This window comes from Haliaeetus leucocephalus, unplaced genomic scaffold (genome assembly GCF_000737465.1).
Source record: "Haliaeetus leucocephalus isolate CR32 unplaced genomic scaffold, Haliaeetus_leucocephalus-4.0 Scaffold1, whole genome shotgun sequence".
In the NCBI taxonomy this organism is placed as follows: domain Eukaryota; kingdom Metazoa; phylum Chordata; class Aves; order Accipitriformes; family Accipitridae; genus Haliaeetus; species Haliaeetus leucocephalus.
Genome location: NW_010972437.1, coordinates 16917349 through 16929708, shown reverse-complemented (window position 1 = coordinate 16929708; position 12360 = coordinate 16917349). Strand labels below are relative to the sequence as shown.

At 52.8% G+C, this 12360-nt stretch overlaps 1 protein-coding gene across 1 annotated transcript in view; it reads left to right on the top strand.

Moving 5' to 3' along the window:
* The window catches only part of SLC4A3 (solute carrier family 4 (anion exchanger), member 3), a 28441-nt gene extending 16081 nt beyond the window's left edge, over positions 1 to 12360 (top strand). Inside the window, exons 11-22 of the mRNA XM_010567850.1 lie at positions 757 to 941; positions 3044 to 3289; positions 3610 to 3796; positions 4126 to 4274; positions 5724 to 5918; positions 6366 to 6572; positions 7231 to 7320; positions 8996 to 9162; positions 9533 to 9786; positions 10116 to 10285; positions 10769 to 10942; positions 11728 to 12360. Of these exons, the coding sequence (XP_010566152.1) occupies positions 757 to 941; positions 3044 to 3289; positions 3610 to 3796; positions 4126 to 4274; positions 5724 to 5918; positions 6366 to 6572; positions 7231 to 7320; positions 8996 to 9162; positions 9533 to 9786; positions 10116 to 10285; positions 10769 to 10942; positions 11728 to 11805 (2102 nt within the window). The 3' untranslated portion in view covers positions 11806 to 12360. The remainder of the gene's footprint in view (positions 1 to 756; positions 942 to 3043; positions 3290 to 3609; positions 3797 to 4125; positions 4275 to 5723; positions 5919 to 6365; positions 6573 to 7230; positions 7321 to 8995; positions 9163 to 9532; positions 9787 to 10115; positions 10286 to 10768; positions 10943 to 11727) is intronic.

Genomic DNA, 12360 nt, shown 5'->3' with positions numbered 1-12360 from the left:
TCCAATAAACATTTGTGTTCAGTATGGGAAGGAAGCGGCTGGCATGCCGGAGGACACAGGAGTACTTCCCAATCTGTTAGGAACCAAGGAGGCTGCCAAGCATTGATGAGATGCGGACATTGTAAAACAAACTGTGCAGTTTCCACCTATAAGTCTTTAGAGAACTGGCTCATTTTCATCTGAAAAAAAAAAAAATTCTAGGAATACAGGGAACATACAAGAAAAACAGAAGAAAGCTTATAGCATCGGTGCTCAAGAAGGGAAGGACAGTGATCCAGTACCTATAGGTTGTTTAACCTGACATCCTTCCTGGCCAACATAATGCCAGAGCTATTATGGGATTCAATTAATAAAGAACTAAAGGATAAGAATGTAATTACTGCCAAGCAGTGAAGTTTATGGGAAATAGGTCATGTCCAGCAAACCTGATTTCTTTCTTTGATGAGATTAGAAGTTTGATAAAAGTAACATGTAAGAGACTTCCTTTCATAAGGCAGTGGCTTAGTGGGAAACAACCTTCTGAAGAATGGGCTAACTGGGAAGCTAAAGAAAGTAGCACTGCTTGGGAATGATCAGTGAACAGGGGACTTGGAGCAGTCCTCGGCATGAAGCTCAATGCTGTCTTAGTGGTCTGGAGACCAGTACAGGACTGCAGGGCTCATGGGAACCCCCAAAATCTTTGTTTCCACTGTTAAAGGCAGCCCAGTACAGCTCACCCCAATGATTAACTCTGCTCAAAACATTGCCTCCTCGTAGGTTGTGTGCAGTTCCTGGAGCAGCCAACTATGGCCTTTGTCCGACTAAATGAGGCTGTCTTCCTGGAATCTGTCTTGGAGGTCCCGATTCCTGTCAGATTCATCTTTGTGCTGCTGGGACCAAGCCAGGCCAACATGGACTACCATGAAATTGGCCGCTCAATCTCCACCCTCATGTCCGACAAGGTGAGGAGCTGATGGGCGGTGATGCTTGGCACGCTCAAGGGAGCTTCAGTAGCTCCTTAGAAGTCAGTCCTGGGATGAGAGTGCTGAAAGATGCTGTGCAAAGGCCCAGGTGGGGCAGGCAGGCGTGAGGACCTGGGATTTTTAAGAGCAGCCTGCCCCGACCAAGGTAGGATGCTCCAGTACATAGGGAAGAATAGGACAGACACTTGGCTGGGACAGAGAGTGCTAGGCTGAGTGAAGAAAGGGGCTGTATGTAAAAGCAGGAGCAAAAGACTGCCCAAGGTTAGAAGAGTTGTGTTCAGTTGATGTCTCACAAACAGAGTAGGGGAGGCTGAGCGGTGTTTGTGACCATGATGCCTAGCCCAGGCCACACTAGCAAAAAGACCCAGCAATGCCTGGGGACTGTTGTCAGGTGTTTGGATGAAGCTTTCTAGCTGAGTATCCACGCAGAGGAGCACATCCATGCAAGAGGAGAGATGAGGAGTCAGGAAGGTTTTTCTGCCAAGCATGTACACTGCTAGAAGTCCCCCATCTGGTTAGATGACAGGAAAGTGAGGTTCATTATCCTGGTAAGGAACTGAAGGCAAAGAAAAGACAATCTGAGCATCTGCCACATATATCCAGGACAGGAGAATCAGAGGTTCACAGTGTCCTCCTGGCTGGTGCCATGTAACTATAGCCGAGTAATGAACCTGCCTGTCCTGCCACCAGTGTACAACTCTCCCTGAATTGAGGACTAAAAGGTCAACTTGGAGCAGGTGGGTTGTGGGCAACAATGGCTCCCAGCTGAAAGATCCCTTCCCAGGAGTTGCACAGGGCTCAGCAGAGGCCGTGTTTTTAGCCAGAAGGTGTGAGGTGCCATATTCCAGGTTCAGCGCTGCGTTTGTGGGCTGATCTCACTCAATTGAGCCTCTGCTCCTCTGTTGCTGGAAGAGGGGAACCAGGTCCCTCAGCCAGGGCTGGCCGTAGCAAGGTTACACAGTGGCTGGCGCCATGAAGAGAATACAGTATCATTTACAGTTTGAAGCTGTGGCTCCAGGGAGTCTGTGTGCTGCAGGGACCTTAGCTGTCTCCTGCCTGGTTTACAGGCTATTCACTTCTTCATCTTCCTCCAGCCCTTTCTCTGCAGGCATGTTCCAGAGGCAATGCAGCACTTCTGCCCGTTTGCCAGCACCTCCCTACCTATCTGCAGTTGTGCTGTACCCTCATGGTCTCCTTGGAGTCCTTCCTCGTCATCTTGCCCTTGCTGTCAGGACCATCTTCCCTTTTCTGCCTGGTTTCCCTTGCATGGCTTCCCTCATGCTGTAGACTCCTATTTTCCCTCCTTCTCCCATGTGGAGACTCCCAAGAGTCTCTTATGCTCCCTGCTCAGGTCCTGGTTCTTGTGCTTTATCTATGGCACTTCAGGGCTCCACCAGCTTCTCCCTCAAAACAAACCCAAGACCAGACTAGAAGGACATCGGTCTATTGCAGAGTCCTAATTTTGAGCTGCAGGGTCCAGGAAAGTCTTTCATCTCTGTGGTGCCTGGCTTCTGGTACATCCCTGAGCTGGGCTCTGAATGAGAGCCCCGCAGGACCAAACAATGTCATGCAGAGCTTGTAAGGAGAAGGATCTTGGCCTGATGCAGCCACAGCGATCTGGTGTGAACAGAGGCATGGGCTGGCCAGGTGTAGCATCTAGCCTAGGGAATGAGAGGCACCAGGCTAGCCAGGAAGCACAGATCTGATTTTGATTTATGGAGAGGTCCCATGAGAGGCACCCTGTGGTCTGGCAGAGCATGCAGCTGGCAGAGATGCTGCATGATCTTGGGCAAGAGCAGTGGGGCTTGGGGGAGAAAAGCAGGAGCAAGGAGGTCACTGGAAAGGATGGATAGGGAAGGGAGGAGAGACATGGGATTACGTGAGGGGCATTGGGTAGAAGGACAGGGAGGAGGGATTCGGGAGTGTGGGTCATGGAGTGGCAGTAGCGAGACAAGTAGTGGGTTAAGGGAGCAGGATGTTACTGTGTGGTCGCAGCAAGCGTTGTGTTTCCAGGCTGTAGGTAGCTGGGTGCAGTCTTGGTCTGAGCCTTCTCCCTCTTTCATTTTCCCTGACCCTCCCAGCACTTCCATGAGGCTGCATACATGGCAGATGACCGTCAAGACCTCCTCAACGCAATCAATGAGTTTTTGGACTGCAGCATTGTCATCCCCCCGTCGGAGGTGGAGGGGAAAGACTTGCTCAAATCCATTGCCACCTTCCAGAAGTTGCTGCTGAGGAAGAGGAAGGAGAGGGAGCAGAAGTCCATGAAGGAGGGGGCTGTCCAGGAAGCCAAAGGTCTCTCCACTCACATTTGGGCAAAAGAGTTTGTGCTTAGTGCCCTGGGTGCCCCAGTGAGCCCTTCCCTCACAGAGCCTGGCAGAGGGGTGAGCGGGGCCTGGCTCCCACCATGGGCAGCGGGGAGGGTGGCAAGGGGAGGCAGGACAGTGGCTGTGGGCAGCTCCGGCAGCTGGAGGCAGTGGGATGTGCAGTCACAGGGGGCCCACCGGGTTAGTGCTGCTGGAGGAAGGTCTTCTCGGGGTATGGGGGAGAGGGACAGCCCAAGGGCGCACTTGCATTCCCCTGCTCAAGCCCTGTCCTCCATGTACCTCCAGAGCTGTGTGAAGTGAAAGCTGAGGAAGAAGAGGAGGAAGCTGAGGACGACCCTTTGAAGCGGACCGGGATATTTTTTGGAGGTCTGGTTCGGGACATAAAGCGCAGGTACCCCAAATACCTCAGTGACATCAGAGACGCCTTGCACAGCCAGTGTCTCGCGGCCGTTCTCTTCATCTACTTTGCTGCTCTCTCTCCTGCCATCACCTTCGGGGGACTCCTAGGTAATGGGCCTGCTTTCTGGTCTGCTCTTTGCACGCTGGGACACTGGCTGTGTCTGTGTGATGCTGTGCTGGGGTGGGCTTCGGTGCTGCTCGCTCGGGGAGAGCAGCAGTGCTGCACCTCGGCTGCTGCCTTGTCCCCTCCCTGCCGCTTGGCCTCTCCAGCCTCGGCTCCCTGGGCTCCCTCTGTGCTCCCTGCCCAACGCAGGGAACCTCTGACTGATGGGACGGGGACCTGCCTCCTCCATCTGGAGCTGTGTCTGCAGCCTGCCTGCCTGCGATGACAGTGCCTGTGTCTGGGCTATAACACTCACCATTATTCTCTTTCCCAGGAGAGAAAACTGAGGGTCTCATGGGGGTCTCCGAGCTGATAATCTCCACCTCGGTTTTAGGGATCCTCTTCTCCCTGCTCGGAGCCCAGCCGCTCCTGGTCATTGGCTTCTCAGGGCCTCTGCTGGTGTTTGAAGAAGCTTTTTACAAGGTACATGTGAGGCAGTGTCCATGTTTGGCACCTGCTCGCTCTGCCCTTGCGCTGGAGAGGGCAGCTGGCATTTCTCAGCTCTCCAAAGGATCTTTGGTAGTGTAGACTCCTTGGGTCTTGCCAGGCTGCCCTCAGCTCGGCTGGGGCTGGCCCTGGCTCTGCTGACCCTTTGCAGGTCACGCCATAGGGACTGCTGCCTCCTGTTGCTGTATCCCATGGGCTGACCCCCTTGAGGTGTGACAGTGGTAACAGCACTCCTCTACCTGCTGACTGTGAGGGGAGCCCCCAGCCCTGTGCTGCAGCCCATCCTGGCACAATGAGCATTTGTAGCTGCATCCTAAAATGCTGGTCCATAATACTTTCTTGTTCTTGGGGCTTCCTTTGAAGACCATTTCACAACTTTTACCTGTGGCTAGGTTTCCTTGTATGGGAACCCAACAATGTTCAGTGTACCATCCATTTGGGATGTCTCACGTACATTACTCCCACCTCTCAGGATGAGCCCAAGGGTATGTGCAGAGATACCCTGGCCAGCCAGGATGGACATGTCTCTTTCTCGAGTAGCATGACCTCTTCGCTGTTAAAAGCATCCACGTCACTGTACTCCCAAGCAGTGGGTCTAATCCTTCTCCTTTTTTCTGACTCCTAGCATGTCTGGGCTTTTAAAGCATGGTTTTTCCTACAGCTAGATTTTCACCTTGGTGTGTCAAGAGTTTGGAGCTGGTGATGCCACTGCACAGTGGGAATTTCTCTGCTCTCCTGTGACCGCACTTCTCACTGACTGCTTTTGCTTTGCCCAGTCATTGTGTACAAAGGTGTACCTCTGGGTGTGTGGTACTGTGTGAGGGCACTGTCTGTAGTGGTGCCGAGGAAGGCTGCAAAGGGAGGGATGTGATTTGTGTGGGAAGCGGCTGGTGTTGCTGTGTGTGGATGAGCAGAGGCAGTGGAGATGGTCTTGTCTGTGGTGACAGCCTGGGGGCTTTTCATCACGCCATACAACTGTGTGTGTATGCAGGGTGCCGTCTGGGATCATGCCCCAGCTAACGTAGCCTTTATGAAGTGGGACATAGAAGGCTGCTCAGGCTCTCCTTCGTGGGGAACAGGCTTGTGCTGTTCAGTGCATGGAGCAGTGGAGAGCTGTGTTTGAGTAACGGCACCTCCATATGGGTGGGATGGGGAGCATCAGGCAGGGGATGGTTTCAGCAGAGAGTGAAGGAGATACTGTTACAAAGACTGGAGCGGTGAACACCTGCTTGGTGTGAGCTGGCTGGTGTTAATGCAAACTCTGCAACTTTACCTGTGACTCCAGTCCTGAATTCACTATCTCTGTGCTGGATGCCCGAGCAGATGTAGATGCTTTTTTCCAGGAGAGTCTTTGATCTTAATGGGGAGCAGATGCAGCAGGCAGCCTGAGGAGCCACGAATAACTCCTGCCCCTTTCCATTTCAGTTCTGCCAGACACAAGGCATTGAATATCTGACAGGCAGAGTGTGGATTGGTTTGTGGCTCATCGTCTTCATCTTCATTATTGTGGCAGCTGAGGGAAGCTTCTTGGTGCGCTACATCTCGCCCTTCACCCAGGAGATCTTTGCTTTCCTCATCTCTCTCATCTTTATCTACGAGACCTTCTACAAACTGTACAAGGTGAACCTTCCCCAGGGAGATGGGCTGCTGCATCTCTCGATCCCCCAGGAACCTGCTACTTTAGCGTACAGGAGGCAGGGGAGCAGGGCCAGCTCAGCCACAGCTTTCCTAGGTGTTCTGCAGAGCAGTTCTTTGCTGGCCTCCCATGCCCCAGCCCAGCCGGCCCCTGTGCCACCACAGAGGCTGGCAGGATGAGCCCTAACATCTGTCTCCCCTTCTCTTCCTGCAGGAGGCATTAAAGAGGGGCCACTTTTCTCTCCCCAGCCCTCTCCAGCTGGGTAGGTTGCGAGGCGAGGTGATGGATGCTGGGGTTGTCCGCGCCCACCATCTACCGCCCTCACCTCTCCACAGAGCAGGACACCTCCGCTTCCCCCTGCCCCCAGTAGTGACAGTGCCCCCTGCCCCTCCTTGCGGTGACAGTGCCCGCTGCTTCTCTCACCTGCCCAGGTGTTTGCAGAACATCCTCTGCTGAAGTTCTACCCACCAGATGTGCAGAGCGGCCTGAATGCCAGCATGCTCCCCGCGGATGCAATGTCGCTGGGAATCAGGATGCAGCCCAACACTGCTCTCCTCTCCCTCATCCTCATGCTAGGCACCTTCTTCATTGCCTTCTTTATGCGCAAGTTCAAGAACAGCCGTTTCTTAGGAGGAAAGGTGAGAAGTTTGTGGGACCCAGATGTTAAGAACAAGGGCTGTGCCAAACAAATAATGCTTCTTGCTTCAGACCTTTGTTCTCCAGAGTATTTGGACCATCCCCCAAAGAAACACCAGCAATCCCTTAAATACCATGCAGAAGGGATGGTAGCCTGGCCTAGGCGGCAGACCAGAGCTGGCTGTTGATGATGGTATCTGCACTGTCCTGCTCCCATGAGCTTTGCTGGAAAGAGAGGACCCTCTGGACCAGAGGACTGTCTGAGTCCAGAGGACTCTCTGGACCTTGAGAAAGCTCCTTTGGCTGGATACAAGCCTGTTAAGCTAGAATGTAGGAGGAAAAGCTTACAACTTGTTGCCTTTGGACAGCTCTCTACATGCAGGGCATCTGTGTAATAGCTGGAGCACCATCCAAATAGGCCAGTAGGAGCAATTAGCCAGTCACTTAAGAGTGGCTGGAGGACTGTGTGTTATTTGGACAGTGGGATGCACAGCCCCATGGGTCAAGGCTGGGTTCCCTTGCCCTGCTCATCAGCAGTGCTCAGGTTTGCCGTGGTGCTTGGCCCCATCTGGGGCTTTGCTTTGCCGCAGGCTCCGTGTAGTAGGGTGGGTGCACAGAGCTGGCCCATTCCCTTTGCCAGCGAGTGTGTTTTTTCTGCAGGCTCGGCGGATCATTGGAGACTTCGGGATCCCTATCTCCATCCTGGTCATGGTGCTGGTGGATTACACCATCACTGACACATACACACAGGTAGGTGCCAGCGCTGCCCTCAGAGCCCCTCCTGCAGCCCAGCAGCGGTCTCTGTGGCACCGTGGCCTGCTCTTGTGCAATGGGGGATTTGTATTTCCTGCCTCTTTAGTCATAACAGCACAAAGCAAACAGAGACGCTCCCCTCATCCTTACTCCCACGCTGAAGGGAAGCTCCAAGGGTCTTGCTGAGACTGAAACCAGAGCTACAGAGACTTGAGTGCCCTGGTATCCCTCTGGTATTCCAGCTGTTAGTAGGGGAGGCTTTAGTGTTTTATTTAGAATCTAAATAAATAATAATAAAATAAAAAAATAAAATAAAAAATATAAAAATATATTAAAATAAAATTAAAATATTTTTATAGATTCAGAGAGATTCAGTGCAGTTAATTCCTTGTTTGTAACTCTAAAAACTTGCGGTCAATCAACAAGATATAAACTGGTTATGCACACTGAAGAGGGTGGCATAGAGTGGTTTCAGTGGGGTAGTTGTCATGGTTTAGTACTTAACATATTTATACTCTCCTTGATCATAGGCTACTAAATATTTTGATCTCTATCTCAAACACAATGATCTCTTTCCCAGTTTATGCACAAACTTAAATGTTATCAAACAAACCCATCTCACAGGTTTCCTTTTTTTTTCCTCCCTTTTTAGTAGATGTGTAGTTATATCATTTTGTTATGGTATTTTTTCCAACTAACATCAGGGAGAGGGTGAAAGGTAGTTTCTGTTCAGCAAACTTTTTGTCAAGACAGCCCAATGCTTAACAGAATCCAAATGCATTTTTATTCATTTAAATTTCAATGAAAAATCTGGTTTTATCAGACATTAGTAAAATCATGCTCTTTGTTACATTCTTTTCATACCCTTCTACAATTAATATCAAAAGCATTATCGTTTCAGTATTAAGTCAGCATATGTACAAAGCTTTCCGAGAAAATGGTAGTTAGTTACACAGCTTAGCTCAAGTACAAGCATTCCAGGAATATTATTCATACTTACGCTGATTAACATAAATGCAAATCATAAATTCTTCCTGCAGTGCTCACACAGGCAGATAGCAAGAACTGCTGTAGAGCAGCGCAGAGCTGAAAGTTCAAATGCTGGTGAACACAGGGTCAAGGCAATGTACAGCTAGGAGTCTGTGTGGTCTCTGATGGGAGCACAAACATGTATTCCCTCTGAACATGATCAGGGTGAGGTCATTTTGAGAGAATGTGACCACTTTTGGGGTCCACACTGCAAAAACAATACTGAAAAATGTCTCAGAAAAGGCTTGGAAAGTCTGGAAAGCCACCTCAGAGAAGGGTAGGCAGTTCAGGACACTTGATTTGTCCAAGCAGAGGTCAAGGAGCATTTTAACCATGGTCTGCAAGCACTGACATGGGGGTGAGATTCCTGAAAGAAGGTATTTCTTTGGTCTCTTGGACAAAAAACAAGGGAATTCCAATAGCTGAAAGGAAATGAGACAGGCCCATGTTAGGGGACATGGGATTTTTTGCACTGAAGGGGATTATCCATGAGAAAGTCCTGCTCGGGTCAGGGTGGCTGTCCCATCATCTGAGGCGTTCAGACCAGGGAGACCAGGAGGATCAAGCAAGGCTAGTCCTGTGTGAGGCTGTGGGCACGTGCGTATTGATGAGTAACTGCTGGATTTTGTGGCTACACCACCAGAAGCTGAATGTCCCCTCTGGCCTGTCGGTCACATCTCCTCACAAGCGTGGCTGGTTCATTCACCCCATGGGCAGCAGTGGGACCTTTCCGATGTGGATGATGTTTGCCTCTGCCATCCCTGCCCTCCTGGTCTTCATTCTTATATTCATGGAGACACAGATCACTACGTGAGTACCTCCCCTGCCAACTCCAACCACCACTAACCCCTGGGCAGGCAAGGCTGGGACGGGTGCTGGTGCCATTCATGTGGAGATGCGCCTGGCATCCCAGCAGGACAGCAAGGGCAGGATCCTGGTCATTTCAGACTGTACCTTCTTGGGTTCTCCCATCGTCTCTTGGCTCCCCTCCTGGCATACAGTGTGGTGGAGACCTGCCTCAGCCCAGCACAAGAGGAAACCTCTAACCTGAGGTTGACAGCCACTGCCCCTCTCCTCAGCCATCTCCTTGTCCCCATGTCTGCTCTCTCCAGGGAGTGAACGTTGTCCCCAGCCACAGTGCTGTCCCTGGGCACTGACCTGGAATCTTTTTTCCTTCCAGGCTGATTGTGAGCAAGAAGGAGAGGAAGCTGCTGAAAGGCTCTGGCTTCCACCTGGACCTGCTGCTCATTGGCACTATGGGGGGGCTTTGTGCGCTCTTCGGGCTGCCCTGGCTGACCGCGGCGACAGTGCGCTCCGTCACCCACGTCAATGCCCTGACGGTCATGAGCAAGGCCATCGCACCAGGAGAGAAGCCCAAGATTGAGGAGGTGAAGGAGCAGCGTGTGACCGGAGTGCTTATTGCTGCCCTCGTTGGTGAGCCTCTGCTCGGGTGAAGGAGTGAGGGGGGAGGACAGGGCTGACCACTTGAATCTCCTGGCAGTGTCCCTGCCCCACGGCCCAGCCTGCACTCTGCCTGCTAGCTGCAGGACTGCCCCCACCTGCACTCAGCTCTCCTCTGGCAGCCTTCAGTACCCCCCCATGGTCAGTCCACCTTTGCAAACCTTCCAGCTAGACCCCTCTTGAGCTTCCTTTCCCTTGCACCCCAGGACAGACAGAGAGGAGGGGGGAGAGGGACAGAGGCCGAGGTGCCTTGCAGAGGGGCTGGCGTGGGATACACCATGCCCTGAGCTCTGTCTGTGCAGGTCTGTCTATTGTGATGGGGAACATGCTGCGGCAGATCCCGCTGGCTGTGCTCTTCGGCATCTTCCTCTACATGGGGGTTACGTCGCTTACTGGCATCCAGCTCTACGAGCGGCTGCTCCTGATCTTCATGCCATCCAAGCACCACCCTGACCACATCTATGTTGTCAAGGTGAGGAAGGCAGGTTGTGGGGAACCAGGTAATGAGGAGCAGAGGAAGAAGAGGCAGGTGAGGGGAGATGGTGCTTTGCTAGGATGATGCTTGGCTTGGTGACCTGCCCTTGGCTGCAAGTTTGTGCCGAGAAGTAAGTGCAAGCCATGCACAGAGATGATACAACGCTAGGATAGCATGCTGATAGGCTGCATACAGGAGTGAAATGCCAGGATATAGTATGGATGGACTATAGTTGATAGGAGTCATGCATTGCTTGAGTGGGTGTAGGGAGACTGCACTGCCAGGTGGGTATGCTGCTAGGTTGCACAGAGGCTGATGTGTTACGGAGTTCTGCATTGCTGTAGAGTACAGGCAGGTAGAGCATGCAGCAGTGTTGTGTTACTGTACTATGCTATGCAGAAGGATTATGTTTTGCCAGTTGGGTCTTCGTTAATCTGTGTGGAAGGATAATGTGTTCTTAGACTGGATTTACCTCCCTAGGTGAAGACCTGGAGAATGAATCTCTTCACCTGCATTCAACTGGCCTGCATTGTGCTGCTCTGGGTGGTGAAATCTACGGTGGCATCCCTGGCCTTCCCCTTTGTCCTGATCATGACAGTGCCATTGCGACGCTTCGTGCTGCCCCGCTTCTTCCATGACAGGGAGCTCAAAGCGGTAAGCAGATAACTGTCCTCACAGTCTAGCTTGCAACACTGGGGTGAGGTTGAGGAAATTTGGCAGACTGAAAGGCTGGGAGATCCTGGGCTGGCAAAGCCTTGGCTTTCCCTGCTGTTGTCTGGGGATCTTTGTTCAACAGCAGTAGGTGGGTGGATGGCTTCCTCAAAGCTTGTAGCCCTGGGAGTGCAGTGTGGGATGGATGGGCACCCTAGGGCAAGGAGACAGAGGATTCTACGATGCAGAGGCCTGGAATAAGGGTTTTCTTTTCCATCCTCCTCCCCATTTGTGGCTCATTCATCAAGAGACACCCCATTTCCCCACTGAGACAGCAGCAAGGGCAGCACAGCAGCACAACAGAACCTGTGGCTGCTTGGCATAGGAGCATTTAACCACAGTGCTAGGGTGCTGGCAGTTCCTCGACTGCTGGCAGCTCCTCTGCTGCTGCCGACATCCTGAGCTCCTGTTGGAAAGCAACCTGGAGCAGCACCCAGAAGAGGGTGCTGCCAGCAGGGGGGGAGGGAGGAACTGCTGTGCTCAACCAAAGCCCCAGTGATGGGGACTGTCAAACAAGAACACTTACAGGAAAGGGCATCAGTCTGGTGACACATGGATGGGCATGAGGGGCAAAAAAAGGAGCCCATTGGCAGGGGAATGAGCAAGAGCTTTGCTTCCAAGTGCAGCCCAGCTGCCTGGCTTGCTGTGCGCTGATCCCTCTATGCCAGGCTTGACCCCATGCTGGGGGTGGCTGTGGCCTTCAGAGCCTGGTCTCTGCCTCTCCCCAGTTGGACTCGGAGGATGCGGAGCCGAACTTTGATGAGGATGGCCGGGACGAGTACAACGAGCTACACATGCCTGTGTGAGCTGGGAGCTGCCCTCCCCGCTCATGGGACAGGCCGCTTGCACCTGCTCATCCCTCCCAAGGACTAACTGGAGACTTGACGTGAGTCACGCAATCTCTTGCCTGGACCAACGAATGGCTGTTCCATAGCCCCGCAGGAGGCAGCCCCGGCTCCTGCTGCCCCATCGCTCGCTCAGCAGAGGCTGTGAGTCTCTCTCCTCTTGGACCTGGTGGGCTGAGAGATGCCTCTCACATCCTGAAGCTGCGTGGGTCCTGAGTGTCCGTGGGTCAGGGGTCTGCCCTCTCCCTGCTGGAGGAAGCCTGTGCCTGGTCTCCAGGTGGTGAAGGGGAGCCATGCCAGCTGGTGCCACTGTGTCCCCCTCCGCTACCATGAAGCTTGGGTGTCTCAGCACCATGTGCCACCAAGCAGTCACAGGGACGGGCTGTATGCTGCCTGTGGACGGCCAGTGGGCTTCTTCCAGGCCAGCAGCCTCCTTGCTCAGCTGGTGGATGCCTTGCTCCTGCTCCCTCTGGCCCCTTCCAGGAGTGCTCACGCTGGGCCTGTGCCACAGCCCCT